Source organism: Elephas maximus, chromosome 4, assembly GCF_024166365.1.
Source record: "Elephas maximus indicus isolate mEleMax1 chromosome 4, mEleMax1 primary haplotype, whole genome shotgun sequence".
NCBI lineage: Eukaryota > Metazoa > Chordata > Mammalia > Proboscidea > Elephantidae > Elephas > Elephas maximus.
The window spans coordinates 70,754,959-70,780,246 of record NC_064822.1 but is presented as its reverse complement, the minus strand read 5'-3'; the positions used below and the strand labels follow the sequence as shown (position 1 = coordinate 70,780,246).

Sequence of the window (25,288 nt, the reverse complement as noted above, 5' to 3'; positions counted from 1 at the left end):
TGGTGGCCTAGTGGTTATGTGCTACTGCTGCTAACCAAAGGGTCGGCAGTTCGAATCCACCAGGTGCTCCTTGGAAACTCTATGGGGCAGTTCTGCTCTGTCTTACAGGGTCGCTATGAGTTGGAATCGACTCGATGGCACTGGGTTTTGGTTTTGGTGCATGAAATAGTTTTTTCCAGTGTTTCACTTTCAGATTATTTGCATCTTTAGGTCTAAAATGTGTCTGTTTTGGACAGCATATAAAAAACCATTGCTGACTGGATATCCATTTGCACAAAAATGAAACAGGACCCATACCTCACACCATGCACAAAAACTAACTCCAAGTGGATCAAAGACCTAAACATAAAGACTAAAACGATAAAGATCATGGAAGAAAAAATAGAGACAACGTTAGGAGCCCTAATTCAAGGCATAAACAGAATACAAAATATTACCAAAAATGATGAAGAGAAACCAGATAACTGGGAGCTCCTGAAAATCAAACACCTATGCTCATCTAAAGACTTCACCAAAAGAGTAAAAAGACCACCTACAGATTGGGAAAAAATTTTCAGCTATGACATCTCTGACCAGCGCCTGATCTCTAAAATCTATATGATTCTGTTAAAACTCAACCACAGAAAGACAAACAACCCAATCAAGAAGTGGGCAAAGGATAGGAACACACGCTTCACTAAAGAAGATATTCAGGCAGCTAACAGATAACATGAGAAAATGCTCTTGATCATTAGCCATTAGAGAAATGCAAATTAAAACTACGATGAGATTCCATCTCACTCCAACAAGGCTGGCATTAATCCAAAAAACACAAAATAATAAATGTTGGAAAGGCTGCGGAGAGATTGGAACTCTTATACAGTGCTGGTGGGAATGTCAAATGGTACAACCACTTTGGAAATCTATCTGGCGTTTTCTTGAACAGTTAGAAATAGAACTACCATACAACCCAGAAATCCCACTCCTTGGAATATACCCTAGAGAAATAAGAGCCTTCACACGAACAGATATATGTGCACACCCATGTTTATTGCAGCTCTGTTTACAATAGCAAAAAGCTGGAAGCAACCAAGTTGTCCATCAACAGATGAATGGTTAAATAAATTATGGTATATTCACACAATGGAATACTATGCATCGATAAAGAACAGTGACAAATCTGTGAAACATTTCATAACATGGAGGAACCTGGAAGGCATTATGCTGAGTGAAATTAGATGCAAAAGGACAAATATTGTATAAGACCACTATTATAAGATCTTGAGAAATAGTATAAACTGAGAAGAACACATACTTTTGTGGTTACAAGGTGGGGAGGGAGGGAGTGTGGGAGAGGGTTATTTACTGTTAGTAGATAAGAACTACTTTAGGTGAAGGGAAGGACAATACTCAATACACAGAAGGTCAGCTCAAATGAACTGGACCAAAAGCAAAGAAGTTTCGGGGTAAACTGAATGCTTCAAAGGTCAGTGGAGCAAGGGTGGGGGTTTGGGGACTATGGCTTAAGGGGACTTATAAGTCAATTGGCACAATAATACTACTATGAAAACATTCTGCATCCTACTTTGAAATGTGGCGTCTGGCGTCTTAAATGCTAACAAGCGGCCATCTAAGATGCATCAATTGGTCTCAGCCCACCTGGATCAAAGGAGAATGAAGAACACCAAGGTCACACGACAACTATGAGCCCAAGAGACAGAAAGGGCCACATGAACTAGAGACTTACATCATCCTGAGACCAGAAGAACTAGATGGTGCCCGGCCACAACCGATGACTACCCTGACAGGGAGCACAACAGAGAACCCCTGAGGGAGCAGGAGATCAGTGGGATGCAGACCCCAAATTCTCATAAAAAGACCAAACTTAATGGTCTGACTGAGACTAGAAGAATCCTGGCGGTCATGGTCCCCAAACCTTCTGTTGGCCCAGGACAGGAACCATTTCCGAAGACAACTCATCAGACATGGAAGGGACTGGACAATGGATTGGAGAGAGATGCTGATGAAGAGTGAGCTACTTGTATCAGGTGGACACTTGAGACTGTATTGGCATCTCCTGTCTGCAGGGGAGATAGGAGAGTAGAGAGGGTTAGAAACTGGCAAAATGGTCACGAAAGGAGAGACAGGAAGGGCTGACTCATTAGGGGGAGAGTAAGTGGGAGTGTGGAGTAAGGTGTATATAAGCTTATATGCGACAGACTGACTTGATTTGTAAATGTTCACTTAAAGCTCAATAAAAATTATTAAAAAAAAAAAAAAACCATTGCTGTGGAGTCCGTTCTAACCCATAGCGACCCTATAGACAGAGTAGAACTGCCCCATTGGTTTTCCAAGGAGCGGCTGGTGGATTTGAACTGCTGACTTTTTGGTTAGCAGCTAAGCTCTTAACCACTTTGCCACCAGGGCTCTGAGACAGCACACAAAAAAACCAAACCCTTTGCCGTCAAGTGTTCCGACTCATAGCAATCTTAAGAACCATTTTAATTCCCTTCTCCTTTCCTTCTGTGGATATTTTTTAGATATTTTCTTTGTAGTTACTATGAAGATAACATTTAAAATCTTAAATTTTTAACAGCCTGATTTAAATTTATACCAGCTTAACTTCAGTAACATAAAAAATCCATACCACTCTTCCCTCCCCCTTTATGTAGTTGTCATAAATTACGTATTTATGGATTTTGTGCTCAGTAGCATAAATTTGTAATTATATGTAGCATATTTGTCTTTTGGTAAGAGGTAACTGCTAAAGTAGGAAACCAAAAAATACCATAAAGCTGGCCCTTATATTTGTCCATGAGATTACTTTTATTGTACATCTGTCTTTTGTACCTATGGCTTCAAGTTACAGTCTAGTGTCCTTTCAGTTAATATCTGAAGAACTTCTTTTCACATTTCTTGTAGGGCAGGCTTAGTTGTCCTGAACTCCCTCAACTTTTGTTTAGCTGGTAATGTCTAAATTTCACCCTCACTCTTGAAAAACAGTTTTGCCGGATATAGAATTCTTGATTGACAGTTCATTTCTTTTTGCACTTAAATATGTCATTTCACTGCATTCTGGCCTCCAAGATTTATGAGGGGAAATTGGCATTTAATTTTATTGAGGATTCCTTGTATGTGTCAATTCACTTCTCTCGCTGCTTTCAGAATTTTCTCTTTATTTTTGGTTTTCAAGAGTTTGACTATAAAGTCTTCCCATGTGGATCTCTTTGGGATTATCCTACTTGGAGTTTACTGAGGTTGGATTTGTAGAGTTATGTCAGTTGTGTCTATTGTCAAAAAAATTTTTTATACCGTTATTTTTAAAAATATTTTTTCTGTACTTTTCTCTCTGTGGGATTCCATGACTGCATGTTGGCTTGTTTAATGGTGTTCCACAGTTTTGTTAGGTTTTGCCCAGTTTTCTTGAACCCCCCCTTTTTCGTTTTTTGCTTTTCAGACCCAATCATTTCCATTGCCTTAAAGATCAGTTTGCTGATTATTTCTTCTGCCAGCTCAGATTTGTTGTTCTTCCCTTCCACTAAATTTTTTGTGTTTGTTACTGTATTTTTTCAGTTCCAGTAATACCATTTGGTTCCTTTTTATAGTATCTGTCTTAGTTTCCTGGGGCTTCTGTAATACAAACAAACAAACAAACAAACACAAATGGGTGGCTTTAAAGAATGGAAATTCATTTTCTCACAGTTTTGGTGGCTAAAAGTCCAAATCAGGATTTTGACTGTGTCAGTTCCTTCATGGGCCTCTCTACCAGTTTCTACCAGCAATCTGTGGCATTCCTTTGCTCGTAGATGGGTCCTCACATGGAATCTGTCTTCTTCCTGTGTGTATCTCTTTGTCTATTCTGCTTCTTTTGTGAGACACTACTCAGAAGTGATCAGGTTTAGAACCACTCTCCACTCTGGTATGACCTCATTAATATAACAAAAGAAAATCCCTATTTATAAATGGCCATATTTACAGTACAGGGATTAGAACTTCTGCATTTCTTTTTTGAGAGCACAGTTTAGTCCATAACTTTATGTCTTTATTAATATTCTCATTTTGTTCATGTATTGTTTTCCTGGTTTCCTTTAATTCTTTGAGCATGCTCAATATTGTTGTTTTAGAGTTTTCTAGTTTGTTGGTAATCTAAGTTTCCATAGAGACAGTTTCTCTTCCTTCATCTTGTTCTTTTGAATGGGCTATAATTCTCGATTTCTTAGTATGATTTGTTGTTGTTGTTGAATCTGTGACGTTAGTATTGCAGTGCATTGTCTCTCAGTATGTGTGTGATTTTCTCAATTCTCCTGTATACATGGTTGCTTTTGAACGTGCTAATGTCTGCAAAAAACTACTTGATGATCACAGCCTTCAGTCTTTGTCTGCGACTCCCTTCCCAGCCCTCTGTGAGCGCCAATGTAGGCCAGACCAATCACAGCAGATACTGAACAGTCCCACAGCAGTCTTCCCTGTTCACTCCAGAGAGCAGAGGATTGGAGCCCCTCTATGAATACACAGACCGTGGTCTGCCGCCTGTGGGACCTCCTTGACAGGAGGGGGAGGAGCAGAGACAGTAAGAGAAAAGCTTTCCTGCTGTTTAAAAGTCACCTTTTTCTTGTTTTAGCATATAGTTAGTTGCTGCAGTCCTCTACTTTTCAGAGTTCTTACAGAGTATGATTACAGATTTCTAGTTCCAGTTCCCTTCCTTGATGCTCACGTGGGAGGGTTCAGATCTTAAACCTGCCCATCCCACCATCTTCCTCTCTGGTTTATTTTTCTGTTTTTATTTTTTTTCCCTCAGTTCTGTCATCTCAAATTTGAGTTTTCTAATTCTTATTTGTTGACTGGTATATTCTTTAAAAGTCTTTGAAATCAGTTTTAATTTTTATTTGTTCTGTGGCTGTGTCTTTCTGGCATGCTGTTGGTGGTTTTCCACACCATTTTGTATCTTGGAGTTTGTGGGATACGTTGTCACCTACTTTGTTGTGAATATTGTTCATGGGATTTTGGTTTTGCTATCTAGTCGTTCTGTTTTCATATAAAGGATTTGTGGAGATTTTTTTCAAAAATTACTACCACCACTGCTGCTATCTACTTAGGTGTCTTAACTGCTTTACTGTGATATGGAGAAGCTCCCTTCCAAGGTTAGGTTCTGATTTCAAAACTCTTGACAGTAGTCCTTTGCTATGATCGGAGAAAGATTTATTACTCACATAAGTGGGGAGTTTTGAAATGAGGGGTGTAGAATGACTTTCTGGGAGGTAGTCTAGAAACAGAAAGTGAATGTGGGTATACAGGTGTTTTATAAAGGATAAGTTCAGTTGGCACAGAATTTGAAAGAGATATCTGCTAGGCATGGAATTTAAAAGAGGTAGCAATACAGCTCATGCACTTGGGAAGATGGGGGGTCAGCTTTGTCTGTAAGCTGTAGAAGGTGACAGACACGGGCAGGAATGTTGCTCTGAGGTTGCTAGCACTAAACCTAAATGCCATTCGGCTGGGAAAGGGGGGCGACCCAGTTTCTTTCCTGTGGGATCCATTTTTTGGCTTCTGTTATTGATGTGGTGTACTGCTAAAGAACTCAGCTCTGGTTTTTACCTGCCACTTTTGCTCTCAGTAGCATAATCCAATTCCTCTTTGAAATAACTTGTGTGTCCAAGGAGAAACCAGAAGATAGGCCTATCTGGTAATCTCAGTAGAAGTGAAGAAAAATGAAGGCTATGTTGGGTTAGCTCCACTTACAGGAACAAGTCATCAGTTGGCTGGACAAATTAGTAAATGACCAAAGAATGTGAAAGGATTGACTAATAGTCCTCCTAGCTATGCTTTTGTTCAGCTCTGTTAATTACATATTTTTCACTTAAGATATTTAATTTTGTCAGTCACTCACTGAGTGTTTGATAAGTGTACCTAATTTGTACACATAGCATTAAATAGGATTTTGGGAATATAAATAAGCCAGAATTCCTATTCTCAAAAATGTAATCAGTTAAAGAGTTGCTGGATAAGTAACAGTTATAAAACAATCCAGTCGCTATTATGAGAGCATGAGGGGATTAAGGAGGCTATGAAAGGAGTTGACATTTAAATCGATTGTTAGTATAATATTTCCCCCACATGTCTATCAGTTTGTCATACTGTGGGAGCATGCGTGTTGCTGTGATGCTGGAAGCTATGCCATTGGTGTTCAGATACCAGCAGGCTCACCCATGGCAGACAGGTTTCATCTGAGCTTCCAGACTAAGACAGACTAGTAAGAAAGACCCGGCAGTCTACTTCTGAAGAGAATTAGCCTGTGAAAACCTTACAAATAGCAGCGAAACATTGTCTGATATAGTGCAAGATAAGCCGCCCCAGGTTGGAAGGCACTCAGAAGATGACTGGGAAGAGCTGCCTCTACAAAACAGAGTCGACCTTAACGACGTGGACGCAGTCAAGCTTTCGGGACCTTCATTTGTTGATGTGGCATGACTCAAAATGAGAAGAAACAGCTGCAAACACCCATTAATAATTGAAACCTGCAATGTATGACGTATGAATCTAAGAAAACTGGAAATCGTCAGAAATGAAATGGAATGCATAAACATCAGTATCTTAGGCATTGGTGAGCTGAAATCGGCAGGTATTGGCTATTTTGAATTGGGCAATCATATGGTCTATTATGCTGGAAATGACAACTTGAAGAGGAATGGCATTGCATTCATTGTCAAAAAGAACATTTCCAGATCTGTCCTGAAGTACATTGCTATTAGTAATAGGGTAATATCCATACACCTACAAGGAAGTCCAGTTAATAGGCACCAACCACCAAGGCCAAGGATGAAGAAATTTAGGCACCAACCACCAAGGCCAAGGATGAAAAAATTGAAGATTTTTTACCAGCTTCTACAGTCTGAAATTGAACATGCAATCAGGACGCATTGATAATTACTGGTGATTGGAATGCGAAAGTTGGAAGGAGAGGTAGTTGGAAAATACAGCCTTGGTGGTAGAAACCATGCTGGAGATCTCATGATAGAATTTTGCAAGACCAACTTGCAAGACTTCTTCATCGCCAGTACCTTTTTCACCAACATAAACAGTGACTATACACATGGACCTCCTCCAGTGGAATACACAGGAAATGAATCAACTACATCTGTGGAAAGAGATGATGGAAAAGCTCAATATCATCAGTCAGAACAAGGCCAGGGGCTAACTGTGGAACAGCCAGCAGTTGCTCATATGCAAGTTCAAGTTGAAATTAAAGAAAATTAGATCAAGTCTGCGAGAACATAATCCCACCTGAATTTAGAGTATATGCCACCTGAATTTAGAGACCATCTGAAGAATAGATTTGACACATTAAACACTTATGACCAAAGACCGGGCGAGTTGTGGAATGACACTAAGGATATCACACATGAAGAAAGCAAGAGGTCATTAAAAAGACAGGAAAAAAAGACCAAAATGAATGTCAGAAAAGACTCTGAAACTTGTTCTTGAACTTCAAGCATCTAAAGCAAAAGAAAGTAATGAAGTAAAAGAACTGAACAGAAGATTTCAAAGGCTGGTTTGAGAAGACAAAATAAAATATTATAATTACACGTGCAAAGAGCTGGAGATAGAAAACCAAAAGGGAAGAATATGCTTGGCCTTTCTGAAGCTGAAAGAACTAAAGAAAAAATTCAAACCTTAGGTTGCAATAGTGAAGATTCTATGGGGGAAAATATTAAACAACACAGGATCCATCAAAAGAAGATGGAAGGAATATACAGAGTCGTTATAGCAGAAAGAATTGGTCGACGTTCAACTGTTTCAAGAGGTAGCAAATGATCAGGAACAGATGGTATTAAGGAAAGAAGTCTAAGCTTCACTGAAGGCATTGGCAAAAAACAAGGCCCCAGGAATTGAGGGAATATCCATTGAGATGTTTCAAGGAACGGATGCAGTGCTGGAAGTGCTCACTCGTCTATGCCAAGAAATTTGGAACACAGCTACCTGGCCAACTGACTGGAAGAGATCCATATTTATGCCTGTTCCCAGGAAAGGTGGTCCAACCGAATGTGGAAATTATCAAACAATATCATTAATACCACATGGAAGCAAAATTTTGCTGAAGATCATTCAAAAGTGGCTGCAGCAGTATATCCACAGGTAACTGCCGGAAATTCAGGCCGGATTCAGAAGAGGACATGGAATAAGGGATATTGTTGCTGATGTCAGATGGATCCTGGCTGAAAGCAGAGAATACCAGAAAGATGTTTACCTGTGTTTTATTGACTAAGCAGAGGCATTCGACTGTGTGGATCATAAATTATGGATAACGTTGAGAAGAATGGGAATTCCAGAACACTTAATTATGCTCATGAGGAACCTGTACTTAGATCAAGAGTCAGTTGTTCGGACAGAACAAGGGGATACTGCAGGTTTACAGTCAGGAAAGGTGTGCGTCAGGGTTCTGTCCTTTCACCATACCTATTCAATCTGTATGCTGAGCAAATAATCCAAAAGCTGGACTATATGAAGAAGAATGGGGCATCAGGATTAGTGGAAGACTCATTAACAACCTGAGATATGCAGATGACACAACCTTGCTTGCTGAAAATGAGGAGGACTTGAAGCACTTACTGATGAAGATCAAAGACCACAGCCTTCAGTGTGGATTATACCTCAGCATAAAGAAAACAAAAATCCTCACAACTGGACCAATAAGCAACATCATGATAAACGGAGAAAAGATTGAAGTTGTCAAGGATTTCATTTTACTTGGATCCACAGTCAACCAACACCCACAGAAGCAGCACTCAAGAAATCAAAAGACGCGTTGCGTTGGGCAAGTCTCCTGCAAAGGACCTCTTTGCACTGTTGGAAAGGAGAGATGTTATCTTGAGGACTAATGTGCACCTGACCCAACCCATGGTATTTTCAGTTACATCATGTGCATGTGAAAGCTGGAAAATGAATAAGGAAGAGCGAAGAAGAATTGTTGCCTCTCAGTTGTGGTGTTGATGAAGAATATTGAATATACGATGGACTGCCAAAAGAACAAACAAATCTGTCTTGTAAGAGGTACAACCAGAATGCCCCTATGCTCCTTAGAAGCAAGGATGGTGAGACTGCATCTTACATACTTTGGACATGTTAGGAGGGATCAGTCTCTGGAGAAGGACATCATATTTGGTAAAGTACAGGGTCAGTGGAAAAGAGGAAGACCCTCAACCAGATAGGTTGACACTGGCTGCAACAGTGGGCTCAAGTGTAACAATTGTGAGCATGACACAGGACTGAGCAGTGTTTCGTTCTACGGAACACAGGGTCGCTATGATTTGAATCAGACTCGACGGCACCTAACGACAGCAACAAGAAACATGATATTTGTTTCCAATAGCTGTTGATTTTAAGAATTTTTTGATTTAAAAACTACCACATGTAATGTTCACCTCAGGTGGAGAATGTACCCCCATGTTAGGAATATTAAAATATTGAAAATGTGTGTTCTAAAATTATGGAATTGTTTATGAAACGTTTACCAAGTATCAAGTATAATGCCAAATGCTTTTTATGAAACGTTTACCGAGTATCAAGTATAATGCCAAATGCTTCTGAATATATTATCTCATTTAATCTTTATAGTAGCTCATTGAGGGTAGATTATTATCTTCTATTTACTGATTAGAAAGTCAGAGCTTGCAGAAACGATGCAAGTACTGTCAGAGCAGAGAACTGAACTCAGCTCTGATTTCGAATCCTGTGGTTTCAGTTGGTATATAAAAGGAGTATATCCTTCAGGGATAGATTTTGTTTTTCCCGTTTATTCTCCTGTGTCTAACACATTCAGGTGAATTTTACCTTTTTATTTGATGAAATACAAAGGAATTTTTTGGTTTGTTTGGTAAACTATTTGTGCTAATTGTATCTTTAATTTTTTAAAATTCTGGCCTGAATTGATAACAAATTAGACTAGGACCATTCCATGTATATAACAGATACTAATCCTACTTAGATAAAAAGAATCTCATCGCTTTCAAATTTAATATACGGGTGGTAGTCTCAGGAGGCAGTGGTGATTCCATGATAGAATTCTCATCTACCAAGTGGGAGACCCAGGTTGATTTCTGGCTATCACCCATCTGTCAGTGGAGGCTTGTATGTTGTTATAATGCTGAACAAGGAGCCCTGGTTGGCATTTTGAACCCACCCAGCTGCTCCTTGGGAGAAAGACTTGGCAGTCTGCTTCTGTAAAGATTACAGCCAATAAGAAAACTTTCTGCATCCCACTTTGCTGAGAGGCGTCTGGGGTCTTAAACGCTAGCAAATGGCCATTTAAGATGCATCAAGTGGTCTCAACCCATCTGGAGCAAAGGAGAATGAAGGACACCAAAGACATACGGTAAAGATGAGTCCAAGGGACAAAAAGGGCCACATAAACCAGATACTCCATCAGCCTGAGACCGGAAGAACTAGATGGTGCCCGGGTACTACAGATCACCGCCGTGACAGTGAACAATTGGAGCAGGAGAATAGTGGGATGCAGATTTCAAATTCTTGTAAAAAGACCAGACTTAATGGACTGACAGAGACTAAAGGGACCTTGGAGGTCATGGTCCCCAGACCCTTTGTTAGCCCAAGATTGAAACCATTCCCGAAGCCAACTCTCCAGACAGGGACTGGACTGAACTATTAGATAATGATAGTGGTGAGGAGTGAGCTTCTTGGCTGAAGTAGACACATGAGACTATTTGGGTAAGTCCTGTCTGGAGGCGAAATGAGAAGGCAGAGGGGGACAGTAACTGCTTGAATGGACACAGGGAATACAGGTTGGCGAGGAGGAATGTGCTGTCTCATTAGGGGGAGAGCAGCTAGGAGTACCTAGCAAGGTGTGTATGTGTAACTTTTTGTATGAGAGACTGACTTTGATTTGTAAATTTTCACTTAAAGTGCAATAAGTAAATTAATTAATTAAAACAAAAATTACAGCCAAGAAAACTCCTGTGGGGCACTTCCACTCTTTTCACATGGGGTCGCTGTGAGTCGGAATCAGTCTGATGGCACCCACCAGCCACAACAACATGGTGCTGAACAGGTTTCAGTGGGGCTCGCAGACTCAGCCAGCCTGGGAGGGAAGTCCTGGTGGTCGGCACCCCAGACCAGCCGGTGAGAACGCTGTCAGCTCCGGCAGTCTGACCCTGTCGTCCACGGGGCTGTCCCGACGGTGGCTGGGAGGGAAGTCCTGGTGGTCTGCACCTCACACCAGCCGGTGAGAACGCTGTCAGCTCCGGCAGTCTGACCCTGTCGTCCACGGGGCTGTCCCGACGGTGGCTGGGAGGGAAGTCCTGGTGATCTGCACCCCAGACCAGCCGGTGAGAACACTGTCAGCTCCGGCAGTCTGGTCCTGTCGTCCACGGGGCTGTCCCGACGGTGGCTGGGAGGGAAGTCCTGGTGGTCCGCACCTCAGACCAGCCGGTGAGAACACTGTCAGCTCCGGCAGTCTGACCCTGTCGTCCACGGGGCTGTCCCGACGGTGGCTGGGAGGGAAGTCCTGGTGGTCTGCACCTCACACCAGCTGGTGAGAACGCTGTCAGCTCCGGCAGTCTGACCCTTTCGTCCACGGGGCTGTCCCGACGGTGGCTGGGAGGGAAGTCCTGGTGGTCTGCACCCCAGACCAGCCGGTGAGAACACTGTCAGCTCCGGCAGTCTGGTCCTGTCGTCCACGGGGCTGTCCCGACGGTGGCTGGGAGGGAAGTCCTGGTGGTCTGCACCCCAGACCAGCCGGTGAGAACGCTGTCAGCTCCGGCAGTCTGGTCCTGTCGTCCACGGGGCTGTCCCAACGGTGGCTGAGGACAATCGTCTTAAAGATCGGCAGATAACCGTGAGGACCTAAATATTGAATCATCTCTTCTCAAATACGTAACACTTTCTGTTTCTCTTTAGTTGCTTACATGTTTATTTTTCTTTTTTTTTCTGAGTAGTTAAAATGTTCCTTTATCTAGGCTAGGCTATTTGGAAATCACGGGTTTATGAAAATATGAAAGCATTTATTTGAGTACTGTTTTGAAATGCAAAATCCAATTTATTCATTATTCGAGAGTATTTACTAATTATGTAACTCTGCACAACACTCTCCTAAGTTCTGTGCCTTGAGAACTAAAATCAGGCTCTCTTCTTTTCCTTTTATATAGTATGTATTGCTTGTGGAAGTTTTGGATCTGTTTTGTCTCTTGAGTACATCTTTTAGTGGCATAACTTCCTTTGGCTGGGTGACTTGAAAAGGTTAAGTAAAAGTATAGCAAAAAGCCGGCTGAGATGCTCGTTTGGGTAGGCGGGGTTTGCAGGAGGATTGCTACCTGAACGCTTTGTAGCCCCATGTGTGCGTTTTTACTCTCAGTTATCAAAACTGTGAAAAGTGATGGGAGAAGCAGGCTCAGATTCTTTTTTTCTTCCACCCTAAGTAGGGAAAAGTCCGTTGCTGATTTAAATATACTTCCCATTGCCAACTGCAGTTTTGGGGATTTTTTCTTATTACTCACCTTTCTTTTTCTGATAGAGTGAATTATGTGGCAGGATAGACGATGTGAGTAAGAGGTGGTGATTGAGGACTGGGAACTGACAGCAGTGCTAACACTTGGGCTTCTTTCTGTCTGTAGGTTGTGGTGATTCTGGGGCCTGCTGCCAAGTTAAGGATCGCTCTGAAGTGCTTGGTTGGGGTCTTTGTTACTTTAGAAAGAAATGTGACATTATGAAAAGATATTCGAATTTACTATGTGAATCCTTTTTCATATGTGTATTTGACCTTTAGATACGCGTTACTCAGTACTTGGCTGTGTTAATTTGGATAATAAGATCATTTTAATGGGAGAGATGAACTTATGATAAAAGAAGAAAATTTAGAAATAAGTTTGGGTTTTTCTCTTTGTGTTAACAGGCAGGCAGTGGTTAAAGGTTCCCTTCCACATCCTTTTGCCTTGACGTTGTTTGAGGACACATTGTACTGGACTGACTGGAATACACACTCCATTTTGGCTTGCAACAAGTACACTGGCAAGGGCCTGCGTGAAATCCATTCTAACATCTTCTCTCCCATGGATATACATGCCTTCAGCCAACAGAGGCAGCCAAATGGTAAGTGATCTTGATTTTCAAATTGTATGTTGGAAGAGCTTTGTAGCACTCTAGGGTCTGGCTTTCTCGTGAGCGGCAGGAGAAGGGAGGACAGATCCAAAATATAAATCAAATTAAACAACAGCCTAAATCATGTATAGCTTGGTATCTAGCACTACAGACCACCTCAACCTTTGTTTGAGAAGGGTGGTACGGAGATAGAGATGAAAGAAAGAAAATAAAAAATTGAGATGGCTGAAATGTTAAGCTTGTACACAAATGTATTTCTTATATTATTTCTGTTCAGTGTGTGTTCGAATGTGTGTCATGTGATTGTATTTAAAGAAAAAATAAATACTTTTCTTGAATGGAAACCTCTGTTAACCTAGCTGGTGGATTTAAGTACTTCAACTTGCTGAGTAAAATACCTCCTTAACCTTTTCTATGTGCACTCCCCTTCCCTTTTTCTTGCTTCTATTTGGTCAAACTTTAGTTATTTATAATGACTTGGGCTGTGACTGCTGGCAACATTGAACGAAAAGAGGTCTGGAATTAGGTTTAAAGGGAGTATGAGAATGTTAAGCGTTTGGCACTTGTGTATAAATAAATGTCTGGCGTGTGTCTGAGTGTATTTCAGATTGTGTTTCCATAGCCAAAAATGAAGGGTTTTTGGATTATGCATTGCTTTGTATTAGCTCCTTCCATTTATGGGGAGATAGTCAAATATTATTACCCAAATTATGGATAACTCTGTGAAGAATAAGAATTCCAGAACATTTAATTGTGCTCATGTGGAACTTCTACTAGCCAAGAGGCAATTGTTTGAATAGAACAAGGGGATACTGCATGGTTTAAAATCAGGAAAGGTATATGTCAGGGTTGTTTCCTTTTACCATACTTATTCAGCCTCTATGCTGAGCAATAATCCAAGAAGCTGGGCTATATGAAGAAGAATGTGCTATCAGGGTTGGAGGAAGACTCATTGACAGTCTGCAGTAAGCAGATGATGCAACCTTGCTTGCTGAAAGCAAAGAAAACTTGAAGCACTTACTGATGAAGATCAAAGACTACGACCTTCAGTATGGATTACACTTCAACATAAAGAAAACAAAAATCCTCACAACTGGAGCAGTAAGTAACATTGTGATAAATGAAAATATTGAAGTTGTCAAGGATTTCATTTTACTTGGATCCACAATCAATGCCCATGGAAGCAGCAGTCAAGAAATTAAAAGATGTATTACATTGGGCAAATCTGCTGCAAAAGATCTCTTCAAAGTATTTAAAAGCAAAGATGTCACTTTGGTGACTAAAGTGCACCTGACCAAGCCATGGTGTTTTTAAGCATCTGATACGCATGCAAAAAGTGGACAATGAATAAGGAAAACTGAAGAAGAATTGATGCCTTTGAATTATGGTGTTGGCGAAGAATGTTGAATATACCATGGACTTCAGAAGAATGAACAAATCTGTGTTGGAAGAAGCACAGCCAGAATGCTCATTAGAAGCAAGGATGACAAGACTTTGTCTCACGTACTTTGAACATGTTGTCAGGAGGGCCTCGTCCCTGGAGAAGGACATAATGCTTGGTAAAGTAGAGGGTCAGTGAAAAAGAGAAAGACCTTCAACAAAATGGGTTGACATTGGCTGCAAAAATGGGCTCCAACAAAGCACTGATGGTGAGGCTGGCTCAGGACCGGGCAGTGTTTCATTCTGTTATACATAGGATCACTATGAGTTGGAACCCACACGACTGCACTTAACAGCAATAACAGTCAAATATTAAATGCACTGCATTGGAATCTGGTGATCATGAAGCTCATAAAAATGTTTTTAAACATGTCTGCTATAAGTTGGAATCGACTCGATGGCACTGGGTTTGGTTTTTTTGTGTGTGTGTGTCACTCTTGTTACAAAAGAAAAAGTTTGGTCACTGATATGAATTTTCTATTCTCCATTGCTAACCCACGATAAAGGGAGAAAAATTTCCCTGTTGTTTTAGGGCTATTGTTGGGCCTTTATATTTTACTAGTTTGAGAATTTATAGTTATCTTTGATACTGTTCTTTTATCTTTCATATTCCATTGGTCTCAATTTTATGCTGATTTTTTTCCTATGAATATTATTTAAATCCTGCCCTTTCTGTCAGTTTCCATCATTTCTGTAAGTTTACTAATCAGGCTTCTCTGCTTTTCAGTTTTCACACTTTTAATCCATTCTACTTATCCCTTCCGTATCGATCTTTTCAAAGCATTATTTTCCAATTTTCTTACTACTTTGCTTGGCTTTCAGTGACCTCCACCACTATCTGTCCCCATTCTCTGTGCTCATCCAACACTATTCCTGTTAGTCAGCAGAAATCTTAACTTCCCAGTTAGATTATTCACCTTAACATCTCAACCAGTGTATAGCCTCTAAGCTTTCATTGATATAGTTTTACCACATTTGAAATGTTCTCTTATTAAGCCTCCTGTCATGTCCTATATCCTCCATGACGCCTTTCAATTCTGTAATGCTCAGTTCTTTTGTTTTTTCCATTTAACTCTGCTCATTTATAATCTATAATGTGTAAAATAGCATGTAGTTTAATTCTTTTTATTATTTTCTAGTTTTACTGTATGTTAATTTTGACTTACTAGATTGTAAGCTCTTTCAGGCTAGGGACCCCCTGCTTTACTTTTTGTGTATTCCCCTTTGGATATAAAACACTGAGTTCTTGTTGATTAATTCCCTTCCTTGCTAATGGTCTGGTAGTCAAGCATTTGGATGACACTTGGTAATAATTTTGGTTTATCACAGTGGCTCGTGTTATGGTTGTTAACCTTTGTGTACCTAGAGTGAGGGAAGTCATCTGTACTCATTGTATTAATCAGTGTGATTTATATTTGACAGCTACAAATCCATGTGGAATTGATAACGGTGGTTGTTCCCACTTGTGTTTGATGTCTCCAGTCAAGCCTTTTTATCAGTGTGCTTGTCCAACTGGGGTCAAACTCCTGGAGAATGGAAAAACCTGCAAAGATGGTAAGAAGATAGTTTCCAAGAAGGAAAAAAAATTAGATAACAATTGAGTTTTTTATGATTTATTTCTCTATAATCTGTAGGTGACAGTACTTTGGGAGACTAGTCAGTCTCACAGTTTTCACAAATGGTTTTATATAACAAGTGTTTTATGTCATAATTTGATTGTGATTTACAAATTAGTATTTTAAGTAACATGCTTTTTTTTTTAATTAAAAGCACTGTTTTTTCTGTTAAATCTCATATCATTGATATCACAATTGATTCTCATGGAAATGAGTATCATATCCCATAAAGAATAATTTTTTTAACAATAGTACTTCTAAATAAAGTGCAAGGAAAAATGTTTATTAAACTTTTGCCTATAAAGAATATCATAGGCATAAATAGATATATTTTCTAAAAAATATTGAAGGATAATCTCAAATTATCATTTTAACAACAGAGAAGTGCTTTCAGAAGAAGGAAAAAATTCCATGTTGTACTGTTTAAAGCAACTCCTTTTTATACTTAACAACCACACTTTGCCTCTTCTCCTTACTCTCATAATTTCCTATGGAGAAGAGAGATGTTGGAGAAGTACACTGATTTAGGACACTTCAGGGAACTTCTGGTTTGGGAGAACACCAGTTCTTGTCTTCTCTTTTTCTTCTTAATGTGAATGTTTTTCTTCATTCTTATCTCTCTGGACCACCATCTGTTTCTCTACCACCGGCAAGACCTGGTAAGAAAATTGTTATACTTAGCAGGATCTTTTTCTTAACTCTGAAATGCAGAAGCCTTTATTTAGGAGCGTGTTAGAGAGTTCCTGGCAAGAGGGTCAGGGAGCTGCAAAGATGGAATTGGGTTCGTGTACAGGATGTTTGTCATGACTTGGCATTGATAAATTGTCCTCATAGTCAAAGGTGAAGCTGGCTGACTCTTGTCAGCGGTTTCCATGGCAAACAATAATTTGGTTTCAATTTAAAACAAAAGGTTTTTGTAATGTTGCTTTTTTTGTTTAAAAATGTAGCCTGACTTTAAAACAGAGGATTTATTTTACTCCCTTACAGCAGTGCAGATGCTTGTGTTTAACCAGCATTTTGAATTTCAGATATGCAGTTGGCTCATAGTGGCATAGTCGCCTTAAATTCTTTATTTTGTTTTGATCACCTTGCTCAAATTAACAACTCCACCTTCTTTGACTTCTTTGTTTGCAAAGTTTTGAGCTGGCTCCCTTGGGAAGTTAAGAGGGGCAGTAAATTATACAAAGTTATTCCTACCTGGAGTCTGCTATGGCATACTGGCCTGTATTTTCTCCAAATCATAGTTCGTTTATAATTAGTACTATAGTCAAAAGGAAACCCTGGTGGCGCAGGGGTTAAGAGCTGTGGCTGCTAACCTAAAGGTCAGCAGTTTGAATCCATCAGGCGCTCGTTGGAAACCCTACGGGGCAGCTCTACTCTGTCCTGTAGAGTCTCTATGAGTCGGAATCAACTAGACAGCAACGGGTTATAGTCAAAAAGCTAATGTTGAGAGGCCTCACTCCTCTTCTTAGTTTCGTCTACTATAATTCCAGGTTGCTGGTTGAAGTGAATTTGGCAAAAAAAAAAAAACAAAAGCAAAAAACTTTGGACTCAGTTCTTTGGCTGCAGATCTTTTCTTGTGCTTTCAGTTGTCAATCTGTTTGCTATCCTTTATTAGCCGCTTATAGTTAGATTGTTGTTTTGCTGGTGATTTAATAGAACATTAAAATCAAAACAAAAACTATAGAGCTGATATCCTTATTCTCAGCTATATTTTTATTGAATCCTAATTTGGGTTCAAAACATTTCCTAAATAATCAGATTTGAAGCTTAGTGAAATGAAAATTTAAAAGATTTTCTTTTCTAGTAATAGTAATAATAATACATTAGCTATTATTTAAATCGTAGCTAATGTATTATTATTACTATAATAGTAATCATTAGCTATTATTTAAATCGGAAACCGTGGTGGTATAGTGGTTAAGTGCTATGGCTGCTAACCAAAGGGTCGGCAGTTCAAATCTGCCAGGTGCTCCTTGGAAACTCTAGGGGGCGGTTCTACTCTGTCCTATAGGGTTGCTGTGAGTCGGAATCGACTCGAAGGCACTGGGTTTTGTATTATTTAAATCAATTACCACCGAATTGATTCTAACTCATGGTGACCCTGTGAGAGTCAGAGTAGAAGTATGCTCCATAGGGCTTTCAAATCGCTGAGTTTTTGGAAATAGGTTGCCAGGCATTTCTTTTAACGTGTCTTCAAAAAAAAAAACTTTTTTCCACTTGGGTGGATTTGAACCTCCAGCTGATATTGATAAGTACTTATTAGAAGCCGGAAACCCTGGTGCCGTAGTGGTTAAGTACTATGGCTGCTGCCCGAGAGGTCGGCAGTTTGAATCTGCCAGGCACTGTTTGGAAATTATATGGGGCAGTTCTACTCTGTCCTGTAGGGTTGCTATGAGTCGGAATCGACTCGACAGCAATGGTGTTTTTTTTGTTGTTGTTGTTGTTGTTTTTTAATTAAATAAGAAGCCCTGGTGGCCCAACGGTTAAATGCTTGGTTGCTAACCAATAGGTTGGCAGTTGGAACCCGCCCCAGTGGCTCTGTGGGAGAAAGACTTGACCCCCATAAAGATTACAGCCTATAAAACTCTATGGGCTAGTCCTACTTTGTCACATGGGGTTGCTGTGAGTCAAAATCAACATGATGGCACCTAACAACGATACTAACTTATATGATGGGCACCTTCCTGAGTTTTATGTTTATCATCTGTAATCCTCACAGTAATCCTGTTAGGCATAAATGAAGAAGCTAGCTCTAGAGAGATTAGGTATTTTGCCTAAGTTTGTATAGCTGTTTGAACCCAGTTCTGTCAGATCCCCAACTCTTACTCTTAACCATTGTATCATGTTTACTGGGTCCTTCTCTCCACTGATGATGTTTCCTTTTCCATAGCTTTTTTTGTTCTTAATTCTGTCAAGTATGGCCCTATATTTTTTAAAAACAGCTTCCAATAAACCACTGCTGTCGAGTTGGTTCTGACTCATAGCAACCCCCTAGGACAGAGTAGAGCTGCCCCTTAGAGTTTCCAACGAGCGCCTGGTGGATTTGAACTGCCGACCTCTTGGTTAGCAGCCATAGTACTTAAACACTACGCCACCAGGGTTTCCAAAACAGCTGACATATCATAAAATTAACCTGCTTAACTTTAGTTAATTTGGTGATTTTTAGTAAGATTACAGAATTATGCAACCATCACTACAATCCAATTTTAGAACATTCTCATCATTCCCAAGAGATCTTTATCCTGTATTTCCTTACCTTTTTAAAACTTTTTTAAACATACTTTTTGAACAAGGATCAATATCTTATGTCTCCTTCTTCTTTTAATTCTTAGCTACTTAGCTTCATCGTCACTACTTAGGCTTTATTCGTTGTACCTTTAAATAGCTGTTTAATTCTGGGGGCTAAGCAATGAATGAAACCAGAGAGAGCTCAAAACTTGAAGAGCTCAGCAATTATAGAACTTGATCTCGTAGTAGACTCTTCCTATTTCACTGCATTACGTTCCACCCTAAATAGACCTGGTATCCTTTTATACTCATCTATTTTTCAATTCCTGAAGAAGTTCTGCATTTTTTATTTAGAGTGGCTAAATTTTGCTGTGGGTTTCAGATTATTTTTTCTTCATTTTACTTTGTTGTTCTAGGTGCCACTGAATTACTGCTTTTAGCCAGAAGGACAGACTTGAGACGCATTTCTTTGGATACACCAGATTTTACAGACATCGTTCTGCAGTTAGAAGACATCCGTCATGCCATTGCCATAGATTATGATCCTGTGGAAGGCTATATCTATTGGACCGATGATGAAGTGAGGGCCATACGCCGCTCTTTCATAGATGGATCAGGCAGTCAGTTTGTGGTCACTGCCCAAATTGCGCATCCTGATGGTATTGCTGTAGACTGGGTTGCACGAAATCTTTATTGGACAGACACTGGCACTGATCGGATAGAAGTAACAAGGCTCAATGGGACCATGAGGAAGATCTTGATTTCAGAAGACTTAGAGGAACCCCGGGCTATTGTGTTAGATCCCATGGTTGGGTAAGAAGCTCTACTGCTGTGTAGTGTTTCTTTTTTCTACAGGTCCCTGAAAATGTTGAGAAAAACAACATGAAGTATATGTTGGTTTCCAGCAAGCAGCTCTTTATGGCTGTTTATTAGTGATTGAAATAAAATCTCAAGTTAAAGAAATGCTAGTATTGTTCCTTGAATGCTTTGAATATTTTTTTCCCCCAAAATTAAGTCCTTACTTGCTGATTTTAGTATTGGCTGCAGATTTTGCTGAGGTTGCATCATGACCATAAAAAATGTGGAAAGAAATTATTTTCAGAACTCTTTCCCTTTCCCTAGAAGATTTAATTTCATCATATTTACAGTACTTCTAAAATGATATGATAAAGAATATGTCTTGTTTTACATTTCCCCCAAATACATGAGTGACTCTTTTTCCTTGGTTACTAAAGTCGATTAAAAATACATATTATCTGGAAGGATTAGAAAATATGTTAACATAAATAGCTTAAACTGATACGGGTTTATTACTTAGCCTGGAAATGATTTTTAAAACTTTACCAGGCTGTGCAGCTTTATGCCTAGTCTTTTTTTTTTTTGCCATACTATCCTGATCACAGCCCAGGGAAACATTGCTTTCTACATACTTACCAGTGTTACTCATTATTAAGAGATTTAGTCTGAGGATGAATATAACGACAGATTATTACACTTCAGTGTATACCGATGCCTTGGAGCCACTTACATTCCCAGGAGCCACAAGAATTTCTTAGCAATGCAGGAAGAATTAGTTTTTTTGGAATTCAGCTGGTCCTCTAAATATTACTACTAGGGTAACCTTTTTGTGTCAGAGATGATAAGCCATAAAGAAAAAGAGGACAAAGCCAACTCTTCAGACAAAGGATAGACTGGACTATAAGACATAAAATGATACTCATGAAGAGTGTGCTCTTAGTTCAAGTAGATACACGAGACTAAATGGGCACGGCTCCTTCCCGGAGGCGAGCTGAGAAAACAGAAAGGGATAGGAGCTGGTTGAATGGACACGGGAAATCCGGGGTGGAAAAGAGGATTGTGAGGTCACATTATAGGGATAGCAACTAGGGTCACCTAACAATGTGTGTGTAAATTTTCATATGGGAAACTAACTTGAACTGTAAACTTTTACCTAAAGCACAACAAAAAAGGCAGTTCGCAGGAAGAAGCTCAGAGTATTTTGAAGAAACCTAAGTGAAAATAGAATTTTATTACTGGAAGGCATTTTCAAGATCAGCTGTAGAAAACACAGATCTGAACATTTTCTACAAGGTTATTCTCTGCTGTTATAACTGTCTTAAACATATTGTTTAAATTTTATTTATTTTTCTGTGTTATTAACTGATCATACCAGTATGATACAAGGGGTCAATCTCACCTTTAAGATATATGAAAGTTATATTTTATTATCTATTTTTAGCTTATTTTCTGTATACTTCTGTAGGTACATGTACTGGACTGACTGGGGAGAAATCCCGAAAATTGAGCGAGCAGCTCTGGATGGTTCTGACCGAGTCGTGTTGGTTAACACTTCTCTTGGTTGGCCAAACGGTTTAGCCTTGGATTATGATGAAGGCAAAATATACTGGGGAGATGCCAAAACAGATAAAATTGAGGTTTGTTTCTTACTTTTTATTTTAAAACCAATTTTGTAATGGTTTTTGAGTTGATAGTTACTTGATGTAGATATTCTTGCTACCTTACATTTATGCTTGGATGCCAGAGGTATCTTTTACAGAAATGTTACTCAAGCTTCAGGATTCTAGGGATAACGTGTTCTCCACCTAACCCCAGAATTTCTGAGTTATGTTGGCATGAGAAATGTGTGTTTATCTATTTCTAGTCTTTAAAGCTCGTGTGAATGGTTTTCCTCATTATTGGTAGAGCCTCTTTCTGAATTCCCTAGAGGCAGTTACAAATCAAATATTACATCCGGTCTATGCTGGAAGAGCTGGCACTCTTCAGTCAGGAAAACAAAACACATATACATATATAGCTTTTTTGTTTACTGGTGGTGGGATATATTTCATATTAAGATGATCACATGAAAATGATTTTTAAATTGATTTACGAGCTGTGTAGGTGAAAGGTGGCACAGTGGTTAAGAGCTCAGCTGCTAACCAAAAGTTTGGCAGTTTGAATCTACCAGCCACTCCTTGGAAACCCTCTGGGGCAGTTCTACTCTGTCCTTTAGGGTCCCTGTGAGTTGGAATCAACTAGATGGTAACGGGCTTGGGTTTTTTTGGTGGGAGAAAGAATAATTAACCAAAGCTTGGGAAGAACATGTTTGCCAAATGATGGAGTTTTTAACAATCAGAACTATGGTGAAAACAATCAGTGGTGCATGTTTCATCACAATATTTTATAATTGGCATATTCTTGATATTGAACGTGAAGTGTAAAATGCACAGCTTTGAATTAGGCCTGTTGTGGAAGTCTTATGGGTCGCATATTTAAAACAGAGTTTGGGTTGCAGTTTTCCTTTGGGGGATGAATGACTCCTAATGTAAGAAATGAAATGTTTTGGAGTGGCACTTCAGAGAGCCACAACACACATCTCCTGATGGATAGGTAATCTGGACTCCAGAGTAGTTATTTTAGAAAGGTAATTCCGAGGAGTGCCAGGAACTATGAGGGAATAATGAATTAAAGGGCCTTCCTTCCAGAGTGGAAAGTTGGAATAGAAGAAACCCATTAGTATTCCACCAGGCTCAAATACTGAAAACTGTATCTCTTATCCTTGCAGCTGGTTTCCATTAGTAGAAATTTTGTATTGACCTGACTATATAAATTCTCTCCATGATGTTAGTATTTCACTACCTTAAAAAAAAAAAAAGAAATCCGAGTTAGTGTTTGAACCTTTAGCAGCTGGAGTACAGTGCTAATGAGGCAAAGGTTATACGTTCACTTTCAGACATACCGTTAGCTTCACTTGGATCTGCTTGAGCACAAGTTGTCTACCTAATCCCAGCCAGTTCACAGCTGTGTGTTGTTGATCAGCCATGGACCATATGTTACTGTGAAGGTATTACTACTCTTAGATAAACAATTTAAAGCTGATGTGTCTTAGTAGAAGAATATCTGTGGAAATATAATTTATATAAAGGAAGAGCACTTATTATTGTGAAGGGATTTTCAAAATTCCGTATTTGGGCTTCTCTTTTTTAGCTTACTATGGCTGATTGATTAGCTTGAAAGTTTTTTGTTTCTTACTGGGAATTTTTCCAAGTTTTATTTTCCACACTTCAAGTTACTTTTAACACTTTAAATATAGAAATTCACTTAAAATCAAATAGTTCAAGAGGGATGCAGGTAAACAAGAATTTATGGAGGTTCTAAGGGATACTGTTTAAGAACAGAAATGAACTTCTATAACAATATCCATTATTGATTAAACTGGGTTTATTTTCTTAGTTTTCAGTGTGAGTACAGAAGATCTTAAAATTAGTATTCTTCTGGCATCTTTGTTCCATCTTCTTAAGCTATATATGTGTTTACAGTGATGTCATTTGCTCCCTTGAGTCCTTCTTCCCTGAGTGGTACCAGTATTCTTAAGCTTATCTTTCAGATCTGTTTCTTTCCACTTCAGGCTTGCTGGTGCACAGTTGTTGTTTGTTCTTGGTACTCTGTTTGACAGATTACTTGGTGTTAGTGGCATAGGTTATGGCCAGAGTTTTTATTAATGCTAAATCTACTTCCGCTACTTTTACATGCATTATGATGAGGCACTTAAGAGTAAAAGCGGGTAGGGGAAGTTTTGTATGTGTGAATCAGAATCATTTAAAGAGATTTTTAAAACTATGCACACGAAGGCCTCCCCTTATTTTTACCTCCGGGAGATTGTGATGAAGTTTCCCTGGTTGGGTATCAGTTGTTTGTCGTCTTTGCTCAGACACATCTGGGAGATGGCGAGAGCAGGTATTGTTATTTATTCCCTTCTTTCTTGTGATGATGTGTAAAATCACCAGTACATGGCAAGCTAAGGAAAGATTACAGCTCATCATCTAAATTAATCTTGCATAATTGGGAAGACAAATTGTTAGTCTCCCTTTCTGAGACTAATGGTGATTATAGGAGCAACTACCACCACTTTTTCATCTTGCCTCACTTGATAGTAGCAAATAATATTGAACTTGAAAACTTTTGGAAAGATAAATAATTTTTAAAATGTTTATTATTTCCAAGAAGATTACTTGCTAGCTGCTTGTATGTAGCAGCTGTGATCCCAACTACTGATCTGACCCTAGTATGGGTCACATGTTCCCTTCTAGTCTCATCCTCTTAAGAAAGCTTCCCAGCTTTTGTCATGAATGAAAGTTGCTTTTTACAGGGATTATAAGGAAATAATAGATTATGGTTGTGATAGCTCTCTTCTTTTCTGGAAGACATGGAGTTTATTTGGGATCAAACTCCTTTATATATATTTACAGTTCTTTTGGGAAGCTCCCCAAAAAAACCAAACCTGTTGCTGTCGAGTTGATTCCCACTCATAGCAATACTGTAGGACAGAGTAGAGCTGCCGCACAGGGTTTCCAAGGCTGTAATGTTTATGGAAGCAGACTGCCACAACTTTATTCTGCAGAGCAGCTGGTGAGTTCAAACTGCTGACCTGTCAGTTAGCACCTGAGTGCTTGACCACTGTGCCACCAGGAAAGAAAAGATAGTTATTTGGTAAACGATTATGTAACAATACAATGCTTACCGATAGCATAGCAAGCTCTTGTCTTTTGAGTGGATCTGATGGGATGATGAACTCAGAAGTTCCTTCACTTAACGCTGTGTGCTACCTCAGTGGAGATTCCCGAGATCAGCTTCCCACTTCCTTTTTTTAGGTGGTGATGTGGCCAGATGTTGGCGAGTTGGGTATAAGGATTAGAGAAACGAGGAAAAAGGAATGGGGAACACTGGATTTCATATTCAAATTTTGTATTACAAGGTTGTAGAACGAACAGATAGGTTTACCTCAGGTTTGTAACCAGCTTCTGAAAAGAAGGGTGAGACACAGAGCATTACTATCACCTTTTAAAAAAAAAATGGTGACAGTCATAGTATTGGCTGCCGCTTTAATATAAAAATGTACCTGTGAGGGTATGTTT

The 25,288-nt window shown here is 39.4% G+C and overlaps 1 protein-coding gene across 3 annotated transcripts in view; it reads left to right on the top strand.

Annotated features, from left to right (window-relative positions):
- Positions 1 to 25,288, top strand: part of LRP6 (LDL receptor related protein 6) — a 170,383-nt gene that overhangs the window by 86,890 nt on the left and 58,205 nt on the right. For 2 of the 3 annotated variants that reach the window (XM_049882499.1, XM_049882498.1), the window contains exons 4-7: positions 12,881 to 13,077; positions 15,949 to 16,080; positions 19,790 to 20,186; positions 21,637 to 21,808. In XM_049882499.1, the coding sequence (XP_049738456.1) occupies positions 12,881 to 13,077; positions 15,949 to 16,080; positions 19,790 to 20,186; positions 21,637 to 21,808 (898 nt within the window). Of the gene's footprint in view, positions 1 to 12,880; positions 13,078 to 15,948; positions 16,081 to 19,789; positions 20,187 to 21,636; positions 21,809 to 25,288 lie in introns of those variants that run through there. The other variant, XM_049882500.1, reaches the window with a different exon arrangement.